Raw genomic sequence first — 24,490 nt, 5'->3', positions numbered from 1 at the left:
AATATTACCGAATGTTACTGCTGATCCGATGGGACCTGTCCGACATGGACAACTTGATTTCCTCTTGTGGGTTCAAGACCAGCAGTAGTTTGTGGTGGTTACTTCGTGGACAGTAGAACAACGGGTGGTCTATGACCGAGGTCCCCTTTAGGAACTTGGTTTAACTTTTTTTTTTTTTTTTTTTAGTAGTTATGAAGAGGACAAAAAAAATAAAGCGATTGATAAAAATTTGCAAATTGAAATGGACAAAGGGGCGAAGATCGGCTGACTTATGCCACTCTTAAACTCTGCTGCTGTTTAGTCACTGTCAATCGGCTCTAACTCTGATCGCTGCTGTTATACAGCCGGCACCTGTCAAGTATGGGGGTGTACAGTGGCACCTGTCGAGTACAGACGACACCTGACGCATATGGGGGGCATCCAGCCGCCACCTGTCAAGTATGGGGGCGTACAGCCGACACCTGTCGAGTATGGAGGTGTACTGCCGCCACCTGTCGAGTATAGAGCGTACAGCCGGTCCCTATCGTGTACAGCCAGCACCTGCCGTGTATAGGGCGTACAGCCGGCACCTGTCGAGTATGGAGGTGTACTGCCGCCACCTGTCGTGTATAGAGCGTACAGCCGGTCCCTATCGTGTACAGCCAGCACCTGCCGTGTATGGGAGCATCCAGCAGACACCTGTCGAGTATGGAGGTGTACTGCCGCCACCTGTCGCGTATAGAGCGTACAGCCGGTCCCTATCGTGTACAGCCAGCGCCTGCCGTGTATAGGGCGTACAGCCGGGACCTGTCGCGTATGGAGCGGGCTCAGCTCCTGAACCTGCTCCATACACCCATCATGAGCTGTATCTGTATGGCTGATGTTGGAAAGGGATTAATGCGAGCATAAAAACTGTCATTTGTCGGCAGCACATCCTGTCGTGTAACAAGGGATCTGCTGCCAAAAATGTAATGTATATGGGGGATCGAACACCTCCCACCCTCATAATCATTCCCACATGTTTTTGTTTCCTTGGCAAAAACTGTAAAAACTTTTTTATGCTTGATGCCGTCATGCAAAATTGTGCATCGGTCGGAGTCGTCGAAAATCTGCATGCAAATTTTTGCAGTCAGTTCGAGGGCCAATCCAGGAAACAAGTAATGCAATAGGTGACCCAATCCATCCCATAGAAATCTACAGGATCATTTCTGACAGCAGAGGGAAACCTCACCAGATGACCTGATAATGCAGGAGACTAATTCTACAGCTCATTACATTGACATCCTCCTGGGTTTCACAATCTGCCAAGTCTGGTCACCGGCAGCACCGAGCCAAGAGGAACAGGTTCACGCCCTGAAACCATAGGACACGTAAACAGATTTGTGGTCGATCCATATTCCCGCTGATGTCTGTTTGTCATTACCGTCTGATCTGCAACAGATTACACCCTACATCAAAAATCTACTTGGTTTTCATACACTGAATTCGTAGTGGATTTTTCACCAGGTGGCTGGAAATTTTGAGGGTGTTTTTGTTTTGTTTTTTAAATATATTGCTTATTCAACCTCAAGACATGTCAAAAACTTACAATCATTGAGGAGGCTCTGGCAATTGAGAGCCCAAAGGTGGCCTTACACAAGATAGCGGTCAGCAGAACACTTTTGGTACTTTTCCCCCCTTCTTAAAGAACAAAAGGATCCGCAAGTCTAAATTTTAAGCTGCGAGGCTCCCATACGCATCGAAAATCGCCAATTTCCTCAGAGAGTCTGTCCATCTAAAAGTCTCTATACACATTATGTTAAAAGGAGTCTGTCAGCACAAATGACTGATCAAACCAAGCACAGATGTTTGGTGCACCCTTGGTGTGGCCAAGCAACTTAATGCACCGTCCCACTTGTGTTCCATCTACCTCCGCTCTCTTTCAGTGTCTGGAAGCGCCAGAGCTGTCAATCAAGGAAGAGGAGGAGCAGAAATGTGGATTGGAGCACACTAAGGGTGCACCAAGCATCTGTGCTTGGTTTGAACAATCATTTTGTGCCGACAGACTTCCTTCTAAAAGGAGTCTCTCAGAACAGAATGACTGTTCAAGCACAGTACATGCAGTGAAGTGGTCAAGTAGTCTGGTGCACCTTAACATCTATTTGTTTTCAATCTTTCTCTGACCTTCGTTGGCTCAAAAAGTCCAAGCTGTCAATCAAAGTAGGGTAGGGAGTGGCGGAGATAGATGGTGCTGTTTGGCCACACTAAGGGTTCACCGACCACCTGTGATTGGTTTGATCAGTCATACTGTGATGCTGACAGACAACCTTTTAATCCCCAGTGAGAGAAAATGGATCAAGCATGTTGGAAGTCAACATGCCCAATCCTTTCCAACTCCTCATGGTAAAGCTGGGACTTGCAGGAAATTAAGTTTTTTTATTTTTAGGAAGTAGAATTCTAGAAACCAATCCCCGACAGATTATTTGCTAACAAGTCTTGTGCTTTCTCTGTTTCAGGCATTACTACAAGTCGGGGATTTTGGAGCGGGTGGATGGAAGGTTGACTTACAAATTCGGGAAGAAAGCCTACGGGTGGAGGGAAGACTCGCCGAAACAACTGACTTAGTACCACGAAGACATCACATGGAAACCCGTCATGAAGACATCTCGGGAGCACGCTGGCCGATAAAGCCACGTTCTCATCCTATAAACTTACCAACGCACAGATGGTCCAGATATTTTATGGGATTGTACAACTTTTTTAACGCTACAAAGAATATTTTTACTCATGGGTTTTACCAGAACATGTACATTATTGTAATGAGAGACAAGCCGACATTAGGCGTGATGTAGCACCCCGGTATCTGTGGAGCAGACCTAGTAAGGCAAGGCTGGTCCAGTGAGGGGGTCGGGGCACGATGGCGGGTGCTTCTGACAACGAAATCGTAAGATTACATGAATGTGGAAACCTGAAGAAACAATCCTCCTTGACTCTCCTAAGAGACAACGGCAGAACGTCCGATCTCCATCCATGAAGACTGATGGTTGGTGGAGCATCTTCTTTGGAAACTCATTAAGAGCCGCCAGCCGTCAGGGAATGATGGGAGTTGTAGTTTTGCAGCAGGTTGGGGAATACTGCTCTAATCGAACTATGACAATGATCGTGTGGACTGCACAGAAGATCATCGTTCTCGGCAGCGCATCATCCTGTGTAAACAGGACTTGTGCTGCCGAGAACAACGGCAGCTTGTAGATCGTTCAATGTGCATCTGCGGTCGTTTAGTGCCGTGTAAACAATCCTTTACAAAAAGGCTACCCCTGATCTTGGGTTTACACAGCATGAGGTCATGAATGCAGAACGTGACCACTGCAGCTAATCACTGGGTTCAGCAGTCTTGTGCCGTCTACCACTGCCTGACAGTGGTCATGTGACGTCACCGATGCGGCAATAGGGGCAAAGAAGCAGCTCAGGGGTGAGTAAGGGGGATTTTTCTTATGTAGACAACAGAGCAAGTCTGTACACAAATAAACACCCCTTTAAATAATGATGGTGCCAAAGTTGTACATTTATGTAAATTAGCTTTGTACATTAGATGTGGAAACCTGAAGAGGTGTAAATTTCTTTTTTTTTTTTTTGTACCTATACAATAGTGTTTTATTAAACATTTTAGACTATTTGTCTTCTGCTTTTATGTATCACTCTCTGGGTATGTGCACATAATGGAATGGAGGAGCAGAGACCCCCAAAAACATGTTCAGAGTAAGCCGGGGTATTTATAAAAAGATGAAAAAAAAAAAGTACCAGCTCCACTCTTATGCTTCTATACACCCAGACTTAAATCTGAGGCCAATTGTTACTCTTCTCTGGTGTTAGAGGGTGTGAAATCTCAACACAAAGGAAAAGTCATGGAAATCACAGGATCGACAGACATGTTCATCACTTGCATAACAGTGGGGAAAATAATGCACCACGTACACAATTCCCCGCACTTACAGCCTTAGCTGTTATCAGTGAGGTCATTAATGGTCGTCTGAGGAAGGTTCTGCCGCTGTATCATCAAGATCCGCTGCTGGCAGCTCCTTTGTAATCACCGACCAATGACGTCCCAGATATGATCAATGGGAAACAAGTCTGGAGATGTGGCAGCCATGGGAGCAGGATTACAAGGGAACTTCACACAGGTCTTACTCCTGGGGTGTCAATGTACGATAGATGGACCCCTCTAGTCTTGACACAGCTCAGCTTCACATTGTAGAAATGGCTGTACCACTGGTTCCACGGCCACATCCTAGGTGCTACTGTGAGGAGCCTGTGTTTATTAAATGGAAAGAGGGAGGCATATCTAAAGAAGATTATAATGCAGTCTGCAGATCCTGCAGGGCACGTATCAGGTTAGCTAAAGCTGACAATGAATTAAGGCTTGCAAGAGATGTCAAAAGCAATAAAAAAGGATTTTGGGGGTATGTCAAAAGTAAAAGAAAAGTCAAAGATGTTATAGGATTTTTACAGGATGAAAATGGAGAAATGGTAAGAGAGGATGTTGAGAAGGCCGAACTTTTTAATTCCTATTTTGCATCTGTTTTCTCTCAGAAAGAAAATGTAACATCAACTGATCTTCACTGTCCTTTTAAAGGAATAGAGGAATCCAAGTTATCTGTAAACAGAAAGATTGTGAGGGAATATTTAGCTAACATAAATGAGTTCAAGTCTCCAGGTCCAGATGAATTACACCCCAGAGTACTGAAGGAGATCGTAGAAGAAATTTTAGAACCACTCTCCATAATCTTTGAAAATTCTTGGAGAACAGGAGAAGTCACAGAAGACTGGAGAAGAGCAAATGTTGTTCCTATCTTCAAAAAGGGGAAGAAGGTGGACCCAGGGAACTATAGGCCGGTGAGTCTGACTTCTATACCAGGAAAGATCTTTGAACAAATTATTAAACAACATGTATGTAAGTACCTGGATAAGAATGAAGTGATTAACCAGAGTCACCATGGGTTTGTAACTAACAAGTCATGTCAGACTAACTTAATTTCCTTCTATGACAGAATCACTGACTGGGTGGATCAGGGAAATGCTGTAGATATAGTATATCTTGACTTCAGCAAAGCATTTGACAAAGTATCTCACACCATCCTTATTGAAAAAATGACCAAGTATGCAATGGACCAGGCAACTGTTAGGTGGATTCATAACTGGCTTAGTGATCGGACTCAAAGGGTGGTTGTAAATGGCTTCACATCCAGCTGGATGAATGTCTCAAGTGGGGTACCACAGGGCTCCGTCCTGGGACCTGTATTGTTCAACATCTTTATCAATGATTTAGATGAAGGAATTGAGGGTAAACTGATTAAATTTGCTGATGACACAAAGCTAGGAGGGATAGCTAATACTAGAGAAGAGAGAGAGAGGAATCAAAAAGACCTAAATAAACTGGAGCAGTGGGCAGCAACCAACAGAATGGTTTTTAACAGGGAAAAATGCAAAGTACTACATCTGGGCAATAAAAATGAAAAAAGCATATACAGGATGGGAGGAATAGAGCTAAGCAACAGTACATGTGAAAAAGACTTAGGTATACTAATAGATCATAGACTGAACATGAGTCAACAGTGTGATGCAGCAGCAAAAAAGGCAAATACAATTCTGGGATGTATTAACAGAAGCATACAGTCTAGATCACGTGAAGTCATTATCGGTCTTTACTCCTCTTTGGTCAGACCTCATCTGGAATACTGTGTACAGTTTTGGGCACCACATTTTAAAAAAGACATAGACAAACTGGAGCAAGTTCAGAGAAGAGCGACCAGAATGGTGACTGGTCTGCAAACCATGTCCTATGAGGAACGGTTGCAGGATTTGGGAATGTTTAGCTTGCAAAAAAGAAGACTGAGAGGAGACTTAATAGCTGTCTACAAATATGTCAAGGGCTGTCACATTGTAGAAGGATCATCTTTATTCTCATTTGCACAAGGAAAGACTAGAAGCAATGGGATGAAACTAAATGGGAGGAGACACAGATTAGATATTAGAAAAAACTTTTTGACAGTTAGGGTGATTAATGAGTGGAACAGGCTGCCACGAGAGGTGGTGAGTTCCCCTTCAATGGACGTCTTCAAACAGAGGCTGGACAGACATCTGTCTGAGATGATCTAGTGAATCCTGCTTTGAGCAGGGGGTTGGACCAGATGACCCAGGAGGTCCCTTCCAACTCTACCATTCTATGATTCTATGATTCCATCCTGTGATTTCCATCATTCCACGACTTCCCGGCGCTGTAAGCTCAATGTTGAGGATGCGCATGTTCATTTCTTCACAGGTCTTGTCCTTCGCTGCAGGAAATCTACAGCACAATTTTAGTATAAGCTTCTGATCAGACAAGAGGTGGCACTAAATGGTCTGAAAGCCTGATTACAAAAGGACAACCGTGCTTCAGGTTGCCATGGTTCTCGGCAGCGCATGACTATGTGCTGCTGAGAACGATTTTTTTTTCTTGTGCATCGGCAGCCTATTCACACTGCGAGATTATCGTGAAATTTCGTTCAACATAATATTGCAGCTGTCGGTTTTTCCTCCCCTGCAATCTGGCTCCAGGAGATGGCTAGGAATCGCCGGAGCAAAGACAAGTCTCCCTAAGACTTTCCGAGTGCAGATAGTCACCTTGTACAGCCCAGGATAACGCTGCTACCTGTGCACAAACAATGCAGCGTTCAGCTCTGCTACATCGGCACATTAACGGATTACTACCATCAGGGTATCCCCTAGGATCTACCATCCAATAGATGCAGGTACCACTTCTAGCTTAATAACTAGTGGGCACCTCCAGGAACGGAGGTGGCTCCACACGTGCGGCTGTCTCCATTCATGGTCTTAAGAATTCATGTGCAAAAAAACAAATCAAACCCCAAGTTCCAATATAAACACAGTCCAAATCATAAGTTAATAAATTAGGTTGTATTGTGTCTCGGGTACATAATGCATCATTGACAATTTGATCATATTTATATAAAAAAAAAAATTTAAGACAAAATCTACGTCCCCCCCCTGATCTTCTGGAGACATCACAGTGCGGAAGTCTGTATGCCGTGTTCATCCGATCACCTGCCTCCAGCGTTGCCACCGCCTCCGCCGTTTCCTCCTTGGTTCCCGGCGTCGGATGCTCCAGACATCATCAAAAACAGAACGACGGGGATGATGTACATCCACTGCAAAAAAAAAAAAAAAAAAAGGAAGCGGACAATTGTTATCCTCACACAGAGGTCCATCCGGGCTGGTTGGGCATGTCGTTTCTGGTTGCCCAGAGGAACTTAAGATCAGTCACGCTAAAATCCAGCCCTCATTTCTCCAGAGACGTGGGTTAATAAAGAGTTGGCATGTTTCTCAAATTTATGCCAAGACTTCTAGTCCCCTCACAGATCCTGAAAACGAGTCTACGTCTAATAGGTCTGGCTGCAGACCCTCGAAAATCAGATTTCAGGGGGACACAGTGTAGAAAAAAAAAAAAAAAGATGCGGTGTTACACCAGCGCTGCGGACTCTTTATAATCTAGAGTGGTTGGAGGAACTAGTCTGCAGTCGCTACACACTTCCGCTCCATCCGGTGGTCACAGATGACAGCTACCGGATGTCAGACCCCCGCCGATTGGACGTTGATGATCATTATTACATTGATAAGCGAATATGTGATCGGTGAATAGCCGATGGTTGCATTGCTACCGATTACAACTATGACAAGACTCTTTTCCATGGTTGTCCATATTTCCAAAACTGGATAAGAATCAAGGAGACCATCACCTTTATTCTATGCTGAACTACTAAACCACAGTGCAGAAGGAAAGAGAAAAGTGGAGACCCCATCACCGGAACAAAGGACGGAAAATTCTGCCAGCCGCACTAAACTAGAGCTGAAGACATGCATGAATCTATGGGGGACAATGGGCGCATGGCAACACAGAGGGGCAATGGGGGACAACGGGTTCAGGACAACACAGAAGCATGGAGTGCTAAGGTACAAAGCTTAAAGGGGTTCTCCAGTGAAAGCAAATCACCTGTCCACAGGAAAGGTGAAAACTTGCTGTTCGGTCGGGGTCCGACTGCTGGGACGTGCAGGTGCTCGACCACCGCTCCATTCATTCCCCAAGGGGCTGCACTCCACTTTTTCTGCCAGCCCCTCGGGGAATGAATGGAGTGGCAATCGGTCATCCACCCCATTCTTCCAATCAGTGCTAATCCAACTTCTCAGATCACCTATCCCGTTGATAGGCAACTTATTTTCAAGGGAGAACCCCTTTATTCATTACGCAGAGACCTCTGAGATCTGAGCCGCCCCTCGCTGCTCTGACACTTTGGTAACTTGCTTGATTTTAATGGCAGATGTTTATATCTTACTACTGATTTGTAGGTAAAGTCCACGAAGCTACCTAGACACGGCCACCTCGACCCCCTCATGTACAAATGCATCGGGCTCTGACGCTTGTGCTTTATCAATGGGGAGAGCGTCTGGCAGAAACATCATGGAGCAAACATGCCTGATCCTTTTTTTCCGCCCCCAGACATCTGCCGATGAGGCAGCGTCAAGACCCCCCGATTCCACGAACGTCCCACATGGCAATACCCCTTTAACAGCAGAGCTGCCTGGTGGCTCATTTTCTTTTATGGACACTTACGTCCATTCCTCGGGGCATGATGGGCATTGCAAAACTACAACTCCCATCATGTCCTGAAAGCTGGAAAGCCACAAGTTAGGAAACTCTGCTCCGCTCTGGACCATGCACGGTGGGGAAAATATGTATTTGATTCACTGCCGATTTTGAAAGTCCCACCTACAAAGAATGGAGAGGTCTGTAATTTTTATAGTAAGTACACTTCAACTGTCAGAGACAAAATCTAAAATAAAAACCAGGAAATCACATTGTATGATTTTTACATAATTAAATTGCATTTTATTGCATGAAATAAGTATTTGATCACCTACCAACCAGCAAGAATTCTGTCTCTCACAGACCTGTTAGATTTTCTTTAAGAAGCTCTCATACTCTACACTCATTACCTGTATTAATTGCACCTGTTTGAACTCGTTACCTGCATAAAAGACACCTGTCCACACAATCAACCACACTCCAACCTCTCCATCATGGCCAAGACCAAAGAGCTGTCTAAGGACACCAGGGACAAAATTGTAGATCTGCACAAGGCTGGGATGGGCTACAGGAGAATAGGCAAACAGCTTGGTGAGAAGGCAACAACTGTTGGCGCAATTATTAGAGAATGGAAGAAACACAGGAGTCAAATCTTCCTCAGTCTGGGGCTCCATGCAAGGTCTCACCTTGTGGGGTAAGGAGGATTCTGAGAAAGGTCAGGAATCAGCCCAGAACTACACGGGAGGACCTGGTCAATGACCTGAAGAAAGCTGGGACCACAGTCTCAAACATTACTGTTAGTAACACACTACGCCATCATGGATTATAATCCTGCAGGACATGCAAGGTCCCCCCCTGCTCACACCAGCACATGTCCAGGCCCGTTTGAAGTTCACCAATAACCATCTGGATGATCCAGAGGAGGCATGAGAGAAGGTCATGTGGTCAGATGAGATCAAGAACTTTTTGGTATCAACTACAGTCGCCATGTTTGGAGGAAGAAGGATGAGTACAACCTCAAGAACACCGTCCCAACCGTGAAGCATGGTGGAGGAAAAAATCATACTTTGGGGGTGCTTTTCTGTAAAGGGAACAGGACGACTGCACCATATTGAAGGAAGGATGGATAGGGTCATGTATTGCGAGATTTTGGCCTCCTTGCCTCAGTAAGAGCACTGAAGATGGGTCGTGGCTGGGTCTTTCAGCATGACAATGTTCCATAACACACAGCCAGGGCAACTAAGGAGCGGCTCCGTAAGAAGCATTTTAAGGTCCTGGAGTGGCCTAGCCAGTCTCCAGACCTGAACCCAATAGAAAATCTTTGGAGGGAGCGCAAACTTCGTGTTGCCCAGCGACAGCCCTGAAACCTGAAAGATCTGGAGAAGATCTGTATGGAGGAGGGGGCCAATATCCCTGCTGCAGTGTGTGCAAACCTGGTCAAGAACTACAGGAAACATCTGACCTCTGGAATTGTAACAAAGGTTTCTGGACCAAATATTAAGTTCTGTTTTTCTATTGTATCAAATACTTATTTCATGCAATAAAATGCAAATTAATTATGTAAACGCATGGTAGAAGGCCTGCCATGTTCCCCAATGATAATCCGCATGTGCTGTGCACATGCTGCGGAAATTTCCGCTGCGGATTATCATTGCTGAAAAAAAGCAGCACTACCAATTATTTTGCGTAATCGCGGCGTTTTAGCAGACATTGACTTGCATTGAATTGCTTAATATCTGCATGACTACATGTGTACATGCGGATATTAACCACTTCGCGCCAGAGCCTGTTTTTGCCTTCGTGACCGGGCCAATTTTTTCAATTCTGACCACTGTCACTTTATGAAGTAATTACTCTGGAACGCTTCAACGTATTCCCCTGATTCTGAGACTGTTTTTTCATGACATATTGTACTTCATGATAGTGGTAAAATTTCTTCCATATAACTTGCGTTTATTTGTGAAAAAATCGGAAATTTGGCGAAAATTTAGAAAATTTTGCAATTTTCAAACTTTGAATTTTATGCCCTTAAATCAGAGAGATATGTCACACAAAATAGTTAATAAATAACATTTCCCACATGTCTACTTTACATCAGCACAATTTTGGAACCAAAATTTTTTTTGTTAGGGAGCTATAAGGGTTAAAAGTTGACCAGCGATTTCTCATTTTTCCAACAAAATTTACAAAAACATTTTTTTAGGGACCACATCATATTTGAAGTCACTTTGAGGGGTCTTTATGACAGAAAATACCCAAAAGTGACACCATTCTAAAAACTGCACCCCTCAAGGTGCTCAAAACCACATTCAAGAACTTTATTAACCCTTCAGGTGCTTCACAGGAATTTTTGGAATGTGGAAAAAAAAAATTAACATTTAACTTTTTTCACAAAAATGTTACTTTAGACCCAATTTTTTTTATTTTCACAGGGGTAACAGGAAAAAATGGACCCCAAATTTTTTTGTGCAATTTCTCTTGAGCGTGCTGATACCCCATATGTGAGGGAAAACCACTGTTTGGGCGCACGGCAGGGCTCGGAAGGGAAGGAGCGCCATTAGACTTTTTGAATGTAAAATTTGTCTGAATAATTAGCAGACGCCATGTTGCGTTTGGAGAGCTCCTGATGTGCCTAAACAGTGGAAACCCCCCACAGGTGACACCATTTTGGAAACTAGACCCCTTAGGGAACTTATCTAGATGTGTGGTGAGCACCTTGAACCCCAAGGTGCTTCACAGAAGTTTATAATATTGAGCTGTAAAAATAAAATTTTCACATTTTTCCCACAAAACCGTTTTTCATCCCTTAATTTTGCATTATCATAAGGGTAATAGGATAAATTGCACCATGAAATTTGTTGTGCAATTTCTCCTGAACACGCCGATACCCCATATGTGAGGGAAAACCACTGTTTGGGCGCACGGCAGGGTTTGAAAGGGAAGGAGCGCCATTTGACTTTTTGAATGTAAAATTTGTTTGAATAATTAGCAGACGCCATGTCGCATTTGGGGAGCCCCTAATGTGTCTAAACAGCGGAAACCCCCCACAAGTGCCACCATTTTGGAAACTAGACCCCTTAGGGAACTTATCTAGATGTGTGGTGAGCACCTTGCACCCCCAGCTGCTTCACAGAAGTTTATAATATTGAGCCGTGAAAATAAAATTTTCACATTTTTCCCATAAAAAATGTTTTTCATTCCCTAATTTTGCATTATCATAAGGATAACCGGAGAAATTGCACCATGAAATTTGTTGTGCAATTTCTCCTGAGTACGCCGATACCCCATATGTGGGGGAAAACCACTGCTTTGGTGTACGGCAGGGTTCGGAAGAGAAAGGAGAGCTATGTTGGCTGGGATAGGTTGCAGACACCATGTCACATTTGAAGACATGCCAAAACAGCAGAAACCCCCACAAGTGACCCCATTTTGTAAACTACACCTCTCAAGGAATTCATCTAGGGAAGTAGTGAGTATTTTTTAATTTTTAAATTTATACCATTGGGCAGTGAAAAAATCATAATTATATTTTTACCACAAAAAAATGTTTTACCCTCAGATTTTACATTTTCACACAGGGCAATGGGTAAAAATGGTGCCGAAATGTGTCACACAATTTCTTCTAAAAGTGTCAATACCCCATATGTGCCTGTATCGTACCACTTAGCCATACGGTGAGATCTGGGGGAGACGGAGTGCTATTTGACAATTGGAGAACAAATTATTGTAGAATAGGCATTTGGATTTGGGAGCACAAAATTTTCTGAATTTCTTTTGGGGGGCAAGGGTCATTTTGCTTTTCCAGAGCCTTTCTGCTACCAGTAACTTGGAAGTCCCTTATATTTTTAACAGATGACGGACCTGAGTGGGGACTAGCTTTTTTTGAGGACTGAGTTGAAGCTTTTATTGGGAACATTTTACGTAACATTTATCCGGCGCTCTAGGCTGAGCACTTACATCGGGGTTTCCATCTAAATTTCCAAGTGATGTAATTCAGATGAAACCCCTGCAGGATCCATTCACTGTAATGAGGCAGCAGAGTTACTCTGGACACCGTCTGGCCTCTGTGTAGCGGTGTCCTTTTTTTCAGAAGTGCACAAAACTGTGGCCAACCGCACTTTTATGCACGCCTAAAACAAATGACACCGTGGGATCCCAGGCTAGACGGCATTCACAGTGGCCTATATCTGCCTCATTACAGGGAATCTTCCATCATGGGTTCCGGCTGAATCATGTATTTCAGAGATTTACACGGAAACTCTGGTGTAAGTGCTCAGCGCAGAGCGCAGGATAAATGTGGGCAGAGCCTTACTGGGATCTTTGGGGACATAATAAACAAATCAGTAGCAGGTGAAGAATTGGTTTTATTTATTTTTTACGCCGTTCCTAGTGTGATATAACTGATTAGATTACTTTATTCTTCGGGTCGGTGTGATTACAGAGATACCAGATTTATATTGGGTTTTTATGACTGACAGCTGTCACACACTAAAAGACGCTTTTTTTGCAAAATCTAGTTTTTGCATCGGCATATTTTGAGAGCTATAATTTTTGCATATTTCGGCCGACAGAGTCATGTGACGGCTTGTTTTTTGCGGGACGAGTTGACATTTTTATTGGTACCATTTTTGGGGACGTGACATTTTTTGATCGCTTTCTATTCCGTTTTTTGGGAGGTAAAATTAACAAAAACAAACAATTCAGGAATTGTTTTTTGAGGTTTTTTTTTATGCCGTTCTGCGTGTGGTAAAAGTGATCAGGCAGCGTTATTCTTCGGGTCAGTACGTTTACAGCGATACTACACTTACTGTATTTTTTTTACGTTTTGGCGCTTTTACACAATAAAACTATTTTATAGAAAAAAATATTTTTTTTGCATTGCTTTATTCTGAGCGCTATAACTTTTTTATTTTTCGGCTGATGGAGCTATATGGCGGCTTTTTTTTTGCGTAACAAGATGACGTTTTCAGCGGTACCATTTTTATTTCTATTTTGTTTTTTGATCGCATTTTTTTTCCACTTTTTGTTTGGCAATATGATGAAAAAGCATATTTTTTTGCTCCGTTTTTTATTTATTTTTATTACGGTGTGCACAGAAGGAGTTAATTAGTGTGACAGATTTATAGCTCGGGTTGTTTCGGACGCGGCGATACCAAATATGTGTACTTTTTTTGGTTTTGTAAAAATATACGGATTTATTGGTTTAATATTTTATTTATTTATTTTTATTTATTTTGTGATTTTTTTATTAATAGTTTAAAAACTTTTTTTTTACTTTTTTTCACATTTTTTCTTAGTCCCTGTATGGGACATTAATTTTTATTTTTCTGATCTCTGATCTCATGTAATGTAATAGACATATATTACATTACATGAGATCTTCCCTGACTGTTTCAGTCAGAGTCTCCTGTCTGGCTACAGCTGCAGCTGAGCCAGACAGGACACCATATATGGCAGAGCTGGAGGCGGTCATGTGACCTCCAGCTGCCATAGCAACCCCAGGTCCTGGAAGGACTCGGAGGTCTTCGGAGAGGTAAGTTGACGACCCCCTCTCCTCCTGCTGTCTCCTATATGCCGCGATCACTATAGATCACAGCATATAGAAGACAGCTAAGGGTTAACATCACTGGGACCTGATCTAATCAGGTCCCGATGATGTTCCCTGTCAGAGCTAACGCTCTGCACCGGAATCGCAGCGCTTGCAGGACCCTGGGGGTCCTGAGCGCTGCGAGACCACCCACCGTTTTTAAACGTCGGCGCTGCACAGAGCCCGGCAAGCGCCGACGTTTATCTACAGTGGGCGGTCGGGAACCGGTTAAGCGATTCAATGTGCGGATGGTACCCGGGTCTGGAGAAGAGGAGACGCTCCTCCAGACCCGGGTACCACAGAATTAATATGCATGCGTTTTTTCTGCCAGGGAGATGCAGAAACGCTCAGGAAAAATCCGGAGCATTTCTGCATCGTGGGCACATAGCCTAAGAATCATACAATGTGATTTTCTGCCATTTTTTTAGATTCTGTCTCTCACAGGTGAAGTGACCTACGATAAAAAATACAGACCTCTTCATTCTTTGTAGGTGGGAAAACTTGCAAAAATTGGCAGTGTAAATACGTATTTTCCCCACTGTAGGTTCCTCTTCTTTCCCCCCTTGCTCTCACAATGTGGCGGGTCCCGGCTAACACTTTGGCCGCTGTGCTCAGTAAACCCTCCTGGCAGCAGTGCTGTCACCTTCTACGCCCGCAGCACCTGACAATGACTCCATGTCTGCAGGGCGCAGGATCCAGGTCAGGACAACCTCCTTTACACCCAGCTACGTGCAGCAGACAAAAATAGATATTGTTTCCTAAGAAGTGAAGGCTTATTTTTCTTTTTTTTTTTTTGGTGTGCATCCAAAAGACACAATGACGACTGTCCGTGATCAGGTGCAAGTGGAGACTGCGGATTAATCATTAAAAGGGGATGTCATAAATGGAAAATAAAATAAAGCGCTAGTAAAAAACAGGCCGCTATAAAATTAACCCCTTATTAAAAATCCAAAAGCATTGCCACTTCTGCAGTCTGACTTCCTAGACAAGGAGTGCAGCGCTTACAGGCTCTTTCCGAAAGGTTGTGTCTGGTGTTGCATTCAATGGGGCTGAGCTGCAATACCACTTGTAACCTGTGGACAAGGTGTGGCGCTTTCACTCAACAGCTCCACGACATATAGATGTAATATAGATTTTTGTCAATGGAAGTAGAAACAGTCAAGCTTGTAAATTATACATCCCCAGCACCGGGTGTATTCTGATAACATATGCTAACACTTTATATATCATTTCTGAAATCTCCGATCACCATTTTCAGCGCATATAGCTCCTTTGCACCATCTGGTGGCGAAAAGCAGCAATTGCAATGTAAAACTGGCTTCTGAAACTTGCAATCAAAACTATTGCAAAATCAGGTTTATTAGCAGAATATACAAACTTTCTGCTGTTTGCAATAAACCTGTGAAACAAGAACAATGTAAATAGCTCAACATGACTGATATAATAAGCGGTTTCTCTAAATTCAACACTTAATGACACTTTTACTGACTACCAGAGTCTAAGAATTAGCCTGTGTTCACAAAATGAGATTTTTTTTCCCTGAATCGTCTTTGCTTCTAAGACCCAGTGGATAAGTCAGCGCCTATAAGATGTCGTATGCAGATACTGTAAAAGGTGTATACTAAACACTAAAGATGTCCATGCCCAAACTCCAAAAAGCCATCTCTACTCATCCAAAAGCACAAGAAAAGCCCGCTCTAGTCTGCTCACAACCATAGAAATAAGCCACAGAAGTTGGGGATTTTGTTCTGTGGCGCAATGATGCAAAACTGAAATTTTTTGGGCTTATGGATCAGTGGCATGTCTGAAGGAGGAACAATATATTATATATAAAAATCAAACGCCTACAGGTGAAGCATGGCGGGGGGCTCGTCCACGCCTACAGGTGAAGCATGGCGGGGGGCTCGTCCACGCCTACAGGTGAAGCATGGCGGGGGGGGGGGCTCGTCCACGCCTACAGGTGAAGCATGGCGGGGGGGGGGGGCTCATCCACGCCTACAGGTGAAGCATGGCGGGGTTGCTCGCCCAAGCCTACAGGTGAAACATGGCGGGGGGCTCGTCCACGCCTACAGGTGAAGCATGGCAGGGGGCTCGTCCACGCCTACAGGTGAAGCATGGCGGGGGGGGGGGCTCGTCCACGCCTACAGGTGAAGCATGGCGGGGTTGCTCGCCCAAGCCTACAGGTGAAGCATGGCGGGGGGGGGGGCTCATCCACGCCTACAGGTGAAGCATGGCGGGGGGGGGGGGGCTCATCCACGCCTACAGGTGAAGCATGGCGGGGGGGCTCGTCCACGCCTACAGGTGAAGCATGGCGGGGGGGCTCGTCCACGCCTACAGGTGAAGCATGGCGGGGTTGCTCGCCCAAGCCTACAGGTGAAGCATGGCGGGGGGGCTCGCCCCAAGCCTACAGGTGAAGCATGGCGGGGGGGCTCGCCCAAGCCTACAGGTGAAGCATGGCGGGGGGGCTCGCCCAAGCCTACAGGTGAAGCATGGCGGGGGGGCTCGCCCAAGCCTACAGGTGAAGCATGGCGGGGGGGCTCGCCCAAGCCTACAGGTGAAGCATGGCGGGGGGGCTCGCCCAAGCCTACAGGTGAAGCATGGCGGGGGGGGCTCGCCCAAGCCTACAGGTGAAGCATGGCGGGGGGGGCTCGCCCAAGCCTACAGGTGAAGCATGGCGGGGGGGGCTCGCCCAAGCCTACAGGTGAAGCATGGCGGGGGGGGCTCGCCCAAGCCTACAGGTGAAGCATGGCGGGGGGGCTCGCCCAAGCCTACAGGTGAAGCATGGTGGGGGGGCTCGTTGATGATCTGTGATTGCTGTGCTTCCTCTGGCAATGGAGTCCTACAGCGTGCAGGGGCTCTACTAAGTACTGAAGTCACTTGTCATGAAGGGGGTGAATAATCCTGAGACTGCAGTAGTCCATAAAAGTGACATTTTGTGCTTAATTTTGAGAAACCGCTTGTTATATCAGTTGTGATGAACAGCAGAAAGTTTGCAAACTTTGCCAATAAATCTGATTTCCAATGAGTGGGGTGAATAAATGCAAAAAAAATAAAATAAATAAAAGTTGGCGTTTCCCTATTTATTAGTTGCTTTTGTTAGTTTGGTCTCAGAGCTCAGAGAAAGAAGAGCGAGTAGGTAGAGGAGGGATAAGGTTGAGGTATATTACTTCGGTTCCTCAGGCCTGCTGTCCTGGCTCTCTCGGTACTTTCGCCGAATTGGTTAACATTAGCAACATTGCCCCTCCTAGTATTAAATGCCACTGCAAGGAGGGAGAGACAAGACAGTCACAAAATATCCTGAAAACGGGAGGTCTTCAGGGGGCGCTCACATTGTCACTATACTGAACTAGGAGGGTCCGCTGCTGCCACTATTACTCTGGCGGTGACTAAGGGGAACGTATGACCGGCCACAATCACTTGGATAAGCTGGACCCGCGTCTTTGAAATTTGGGGTTGTCGACCTCTTTAAACAGGAAGAACTTTAAAGCAGGAAATGTAAAATCCAAAACTTACATATTTAGCAAAAAAGGATTTCTGTTCTTGAGGATTCTTGGCTTTTTGCGCTTGCTCCATCTCCAGACGTTCGATGAAAGCCGCCGTCTCCGGCCTAAGGAACAGGAGATAAGGTGAGATCTGAGCAGACAAGACCACGTGTGAAAAGACAAAACACTGGGGATGAACTCACACCGCCGCGGGAATCGGCTGCTGGATGAAGACCGTGGTGTTAAACTGCTCCAGATCCACATCTTCCACCTCTGCGCCGCTGCAGGATCCGGGGAAGGTCACTATGGACACTCCCACGATGTTCCCGGAAATGTCGGTATGGACGGAGATTTGATCAGAGAGGTGAGATTCAACCAAGGAGCACTGGGGGGAAAAAAAGCCATTAAAAAATAAATAAATAAATAAAAATAAAGGGTTATTTCTATCTTCATAAATGGATAATATTTATAAATACAAGCAATTTTGCAATTTATTGCTGGTTAAAATTTACAGCCGTTCTTGAAATATTAATACTATTGTGGTTGCCTTGGAAACAGACCACCAAAATCTGCAGTGCTTACAAGCTCTTTTCTATTGAGCTTGTAAGAGCTTTTTGAAGCCAGTCAGGATCTATATAGAGCACTGTAACCTTCCCAATCCCGGTCAGCTTCAGCCTAAATATTATAAGCCAGACAGCAGCGGTGGTCGGTCTCTTAGGAAACAGCCTCTAAAAGCAAAAACTGTTGATATCTCAAGAACGGCTGCAAATTTTAATAAGCAGTAAATTGCAAAAGTGTTTGTTTTTACACGCCCTATCCAACAGCATCCTTGAAGATGGGATTAACCCTTTAACAATCAGTCCTCAAGTCACAAACGGGTGTAATTCTGGGCCTCCTACAAACTAAATTTAAAAAATGGGGAAAAAAAAAAAAAGTGGCGTAGAAGAGGAGGTGCTGGGAAGTGACGTCTCCGGATGTGACCGTCCTCTTCTATTATGGGTTGGATTTGCCACAGATTTGTGCATAGCTTTGTATTATATATGTTGCATGCATGAAAGCAAGTGGGGTGTCTGGCAAGTGATAACTTCCAGGCGGCCGCAATAATTGTACCAATGCCCTACTTAAATTTCTTTCCCGCCCGCTGCCCTGGAGTGACGAGTCTCTCCCTGTCAGTCACTGGCAGCGGGCAAGCAGAAGCCTTTCTGACAAATTTATCATTAGGGCTGGGACTTGGCCTAAAATCGGTTTTACCCCGATTGATCCCTACTGGACGGAGCTGAACATACCACTCGTACAAAAGACGTGACGTACTCATGGGATTCTTCAGTAACTCCCAGTTTACGGGGGATTCGGATCCTGTAAAGTCCATTGAGGTTTGCAATATCCTGCCAGACAGAAAAAATAATAATCAGCATAGTAATCACCGCACCGTATAACCAGTATTTCGGTAGTCACCACTTACTCTTAATTTGTTCCTCTCATCTTCGGTCAATTGCTTCTGTAGAATAGAGACGCTATGGTCGGCAGCGGGACCCCAGATCAGCAGCCCCCGCTTCTTAAAGCTGATACTGTCATCTGTTTTACAATACAAGAAGTACAATATTTCCATTTCTCTCCCCTGCTTCCAAGAGCCAGGACTATTTTTTCATCTACCTAGCTGTATGAGGACTTGGGATTTCTTCTCCTCTTCGTAGGAGTACCAAAATGGCAGCTATGGGGGCCTTCTGCAGGCCCCCAGGATTCATGGTAACCAATGGGCATGCCACAATCATGCCACAGCAATAGAGATGGGTGACGATTCACATGGGTACCTGCGATCCAACCGACTGACAACAGCATCTACATAATTAACCAGCAGCAATCAAAGCTAGCTCTGGTCGCTGCTGCTATCGGCAGATGCCGGCTGTATACCACAGCTGTCACCTGCTTAACACGTTACAGCCTCAGCGCTTGACCCCCCCCCCTTCAGCTATATGACATAAATTTATTTTATAAAGTCACCGGCAACGTCTGATCACTTACCAAGCTCAAACGAATGCTCCAAATCCAGGTTTGCTCCACAACTCTCTGATTCTCTCCCGTCGACTGCCTGAAAATGAAAAGCAAACAGAGTAAATGCAACATGGCGGAAATCCTGCAGCCCCCAAAGACCAAATAATTTTATTTTTTTTTCTGTCCACATAGCTATAAGATGACTTGTGTTTTGTAAGAAAAACTTCATTATACACTTTCACCATTTTGGAGTACATACTATGTTGTAATTGCTTTATATTGCATTTTTTTCTGTTTGGAAAAAGAACAATTCTGGTGTGATCATTTTTTTTTGTTCTAATGTTTATCTTACAGGTTAAATCATTTTCTATTTCAAGATATCAGATTTTTACTGACACGGCAATATCAAATATGCAAGGGGGGGGTTATATATATATATATATATATATATATATATATATATATATATATATATATATATATATATATATATATATATATATATATATATATATATATATATATATACATATACATATACATAGTACAGACCAAAAGTTTGGGCACACCTTCTCATTTAAAGATTTTTCTGTATTTTCATGACTTTGAAAATTGTACATTCACACTGAAGGCATCAAAACTATGAATTAACACATGTGGAATTATATACTTAACAAAAAAGTGTGAAACAACTGAAAATATGTCTTATATTCTAGGTTCTTCAAAGTAGCCACCTTTTGCTTTGATGACTGCTTTGCACACTCTTGGCATTCTCTTGATGAGCTTCAAGAGGTAGTCACTGGAAATGGTCTTCCAACAATCTTGAAGGAGTTCCCAGAGATGCTTAGCACTTGTTGGCCCTTTTGCCTTCACTCTGCGGTCCAGCTCACCCCAAACCATCTCGATTGGGTTCAGGTCTGGTGACTGGAGGCCAGGTCATCTGGCGTAGCACCCCATCACTCTCCTTCTTGAGAGTCCCAACCCCATTTATAAGGCAAGAAATCCCACTTATTAAACCTGACGGGGCACACCTGTGACGTGAAAACCATTTCCGGTGACTACCTCTTGAAGCTCATCAAGAGAATGCCAAGAGTGTGCAAAGCAGTCATCAAAGCAAAAGGTGACTACTTTGAAGAACCTAGAATATAAGACATATTTTCAGTTGTTTCACACTTTTTTGCTAAGTATATAATTCCACATGTGTTAATTCATAGTTTTGATGCCTTCTGTACTGTATATAAATATATATATACACACACACTATTTATTATTAAAATAGATTTTTTGCTTTATTTTTTTACTATATAATTTTTTTAAAATGTTTCCTGGACCTATGATCGTTTGATCACTTCTACAATGTACTACACTAGTGCTACTGAAGTATATAATGAAATTAAACATCTCCTAATGCCGTGCTTCACAGGAACACCAGTATGATGGTAGCGGAGGCTCTCAGACGGCTCCCAACTGCCATGGAGACCCATCAGTACCCGGCAAACACGTCAGAAAGCACGATGGGCACCCAAAAAGGGATGCTCTACTATGAACGCATCACCTAAAATGCATTTACGATGCCGGCTGTGTGACACGGCCCCCCAACCATCCAGCTGTGTGACGCGGCCCCTCAACCGTCCGGCTGTGTGACGCGGGCCCCGCGGAGGACGGTGGCGGCTCAGCTCCTAATACCATAGCTAAAAAAATCCCACTCATTCAATCTCCACACCGTAATGTAAGGCAATGAATGGCGGTCACATTATAACCCACAAATTGCAAAAAATCCAACTGTTTAATATGTAATTAGGACGTCAGAATGTAAATGTGCCTCTATTCAGTGACAGCAAGCAGAGAGCTCTCATTATAAACAAAGTGCATTGAAATATTGCATATATATATATGTGTATGTATGTATATTCCTCACCTTCACCCTGCAGACATTGCCCCGAATCCCCGAGGGTAACAGGCAGGAGACTATGACAAGGAGCAGGCAGCCATACCAGGCCCCACAGGCCGAGGGACACCGAAATACCCCGGCACCAGTCATGTCCCTAGTGCTCCTCCGTCCTAATGCGGCCATGACAGTTCCACAGAGCACTGCGCAGGCGCAAAGCCCGACTCAGGATCATACCAATAATTCTACTACTAGGGAAGAACATTTAAGATACTTTGTCCTGCATCGATATTTTTCAAAGTATTGGTGAGTATTTTTTATAGGCTTAATCAGTAAAATATAAGACTCTGGATAAGATAAATTAAATGAATAGACGAGTGATATTACAGTGGTGCGTCACGGATGGTACAGTCCGAAAGTGGGCGGTAGCTATTGGTAAAGAATTGCAGGAAGAGGGCGTGACGCCTGTGGCCACGTGATTTTTCTGTATATAAGAAAGAGCGGCCTTGCTCGAGATGATAGTTTGTGATGTTTAGGGTCAGGGTGGAGTGTGTCCTGATGGTTAGGGCTGGGTGCTGTGTGGAGAAACCGCTCAGGGGGATCAGTAATGGTGATCACAGGGAGAGAAGGGCCGATAAAAGGTAGCAGGGGCCGTTGTGTGTGACCAGGGGAAAAGTGGGGCAGGAAGGTGAAAGTATATGTGACCGAAGGAGAAGAGGCAATGGGGGGCCGCAAGGTGGAAATATGAGACTGACGGAGAAGGGGTGATGGGGGGTTGCAAGGTGGAAATATGAGACTGACGGAGAAGGGGTGATGGGGGGCTGCAAGGTGGAAATATGAGACTGACGGAGAAGGGGTGATGGGGGGCTGCAAGGTGGAAATATGAGACTGACGGAGAAGGGTAATGGGGGGGGCCGCAAGGTGGAAATATGAGACTGACGGAGAAGGGGTGATGGGGGCTGCAAGGTGGAAATATGAGACTGACGAAGAAGGGTAATGGGGGGGCCGCAAGGTGGAAATATGAGACTGACGGAGAAGATGTAATGGGGGGACCGCAAGGTGGAAATATGAGACTGACGGAGAAGGGGTGATGGGGGGCTGCAAGGTGGAAATATGAGACTGACGAAGAAGGGTAATGGGGGGGCCGCAAGGTGGAAATATGAGACTGACGGAGAAGATGTAATGGGGGGACCACAAGGTGGAAATATGAGACTGACGGAGAAGGGGTGATGGGGGGCTGCAAGGTGGAAATATGAGACTGACGAAGAAGGGTAATGGGGGGGGCCGCAAGGTGGAAATATGAGACTGACGGAGAAGGGTAATGGGTGGGGCCGCAAGGTGAAAATATGAGACTGACGGAGAAGGGTAATGGGGGGGGGCCGCAAGGTGAAAATATGAGACTGACGGAGAAGATGTAATGGGGGGACCGCAAGGTGGAAATATGAGACTGACGGAGAAGGGGTAATGGGGGGTCGCAAGGTGGAAATATGAGATTGTCGGAGAAGGGGTAATGGGGGGCTGCAAGGTGGAAATATGAGACTGACTGAGAAGAGGTAATGGGGGGCCGCAAGGTGGAAATATGAGACTGATGGAGAAGGAATAATGGGGGGCTGCAAGGGGGAAATATGAGTGACGCAGAAGGGGTAATGGGGGGCTGGAAGGTGGAAATATGAGGCTGACAGGGGAGTAATGGTGGGCCGCAAGGTGGAAATATGAGACTGATGCAGAAGGGGCAATGGGGTGGGTCGAAAGGTGCAAGTATATGTGACAAGTTAAAAGGGGTAATGGGGGGCCTGGGTGTAGTGTAAATATGTGACTGAGGGAGAAGGGGCAATGGGGGAGCCGTAAGGTGCAAATATGTAACCGGGAGAGAAGGGGCAGTGGGTGGAGGCCACAAAGTGCAAGTATATATGGCTTGGAAGAAACAGTAATGGGAGGGGGCTGGAACATGCAAGTATATGTGACTGAGTGAGAAAAGGCAAAGGGGGGTAGTAAGGTGCAAATATGTAAAAGGGGGAACGGGGCGTCACAAGGTGCAAGTATATGTGACCAGCGGAGAAGGGGCAATGGGGAACTACAAGTTTCCAAAGAATGACTGGGGGTCATGGGGAAGGTGCAAGTATATTTGATTGGGGAAGAAGGGGCAATGGCTTTCTGGAATGTGTTGAGTGATTTGACCAGGAAGATGGGGCTATGGGAGAGCCGCAAGGTGCAAGTATGTGACCGGTGGAGAAAGCAATGGGGGGGGGGGGGTACAAATATATGTTACGGAGGGAAAATGGGCACTTGGGGCTGGAACGTGCAAATGTATGCCACCAGGGAAGAAGGGTACCACGAGTTGCCGGTGTGTGTGCCCGGTGGAGAAGGGCAGTCGGTGGGGGGCCATAAATTCAGCCATGTTCTCTTTTGCTACATCTGTTACTATGAAAGTAGTTTTTGAAATCATGACCGCCTCCTGATGTTGCCTGGTTTTTGTTACCAAGTACATACAGCAGGGGAGTGAGGAGATATGTCTTGTTGCATTCTTAAAGGAAAATGCACCTGAAATTATGCCATTAGTAGGAATTGTGCTGTTGGATTACTGCACAAGGGGAACGGCTTATCTATCATGCCAGGTCAGAAGCTAATTTGTTCCAATGTGGCTCTTAGCAAAGCCCAATTGCTTGCGTAAAAGGCTTCCTCCAAAAACCTGTCAAAACAGGTTCAACTTGTTCACCAAGCTGCTGCAGGAGATTGTTCTGAGGAGGATACATGAGCTGCCCCATCACTGTCATCATCTGTACTCCAAATGAGTACTTTCTGATATCAATGGAAATTGGCTTGAAAAGCAGGGGTTTGACAACAAATCCCCTAATAAATTATTTGCAAGGTTTCATAACTTTCTATGCTGGACAAAATTACGGGACATCCATATTGATGAGTGAAATAGGCCAACATTTTGTGCA

At 44.9% G+C, this 24,490-nt stretch overlaps 2 protein-coding genes across 5 annotated transcripts in view; one reads left to right on the top strand and one right to left on the bottom strand.

The window, feature by feature from the left end:
- LOC141172126 (ETS homologous factor-like) overlaps window positions 1–3,581 on the top strand; it is a 28,261-nt gene extending 24,680 nt beyond the window's left edge. For 2 of the 3 annotated variants that reach the window (XM_073655990.1, XM_073655992.1), the window contains one exon: window positions 2,475–3,579. In XM_073655990.1, the coding sequence (XP_073512091.1) occupies window positions 2,475–2,583 (109 nt within the window). In that variant the 3' untranslated portion in view covers window positions 2,584–3,579. Of the gene's footprint in view, window positions 1–2,474 lie in introns of all 3 variants that reach the window. The other variant, XM_073655991.1, reaches the window with a different exon arrangement.
- Window positions 3,582–6,893: 3,312 nt separating this feature from the next.
- EMC10 (ER membrane protein complex subunit 10) lies at window positions 6,894–21,778 on the bottom strand. Of its 2 annotated transcripts, XM_073655989.1 has the most exons (8): window positions 21,576–21,778; window positions 19,688–19,754; window positions 19,128–19,240; window positions 18,952–19,050; window positions 17,869–18,050; window positions 17,697–17,790; window positions 17,351–17,443; window positions 6,894–7,163 (listed from the first exon to the last, which is right to left on the bottom strand). In XM_073655989.1, exons 1-7 carry the CDS (start codon window positions 21,729–21,731, stop codon window positions 17,360–17,362), a joined length of 795 nt encoding a protein of 264 aa, XP_073512090.1. In that variant the 5' UTR covers window positions 21,732–21,778; the 3' UTR covers window positions 6,894–7,163; window positions 17,351–17,359. The 2 variants fall into 2 exon arrangements, with proteins under 2 accessions (XP_073512090.1, XP_073512089.1); XM_073655988.1 differs by lacking the exon at window positions 17,351–17,443.
- Between the last annotated feature and the right edge of the window lie 2,712 nt (window positions 21,779–24,490).

This window comes from Phyllobates terribilis, unplaced genomic scaffold (genome assembly GCF_046119375.1).
Source record: "Phyllobates terribilis strain yellow unplaced genomic scaffold, ASM4611937v1 Scaffold_12__6_contigs__length_324123572, whole genome shotgun sequence".
NCBI classification, from domain to species: Eukaryota; Metazoa; Chordata; class Amphibia; order Anura; family Dendrobatidae; genus Phyllobates; species Phyllobates terribilis.
This window is presented reverse-complemented; position numbering and strand designations above follow the sequence as displayed.

Excerpts from the sequence above, each read along its gene's own strand:
- EMC10 (XM_073655988.1), bottom strand. The coding sequence starts at position 21,731 with ATGGCCGCATTAGGACGGAGGAGCACTAGGGACATGACTGGTGCCGGG. Across the intron at positions 19,755-21,575 it reads GCAATGTCTGCAGGGTGAAG|GCAGTCGACGGGAGAGAATC; the intron begins GTGAGGAATATA and ends TTTCATTTTCAG. Across the intron at positions 17,791-17,868 it reads CAGCCGATTCCCGCGGCGGT|GCCGGAGACGGCGGCTTTCA; the intron begins GTGAGTTCATCC and ends CCTGTTCCTTAG.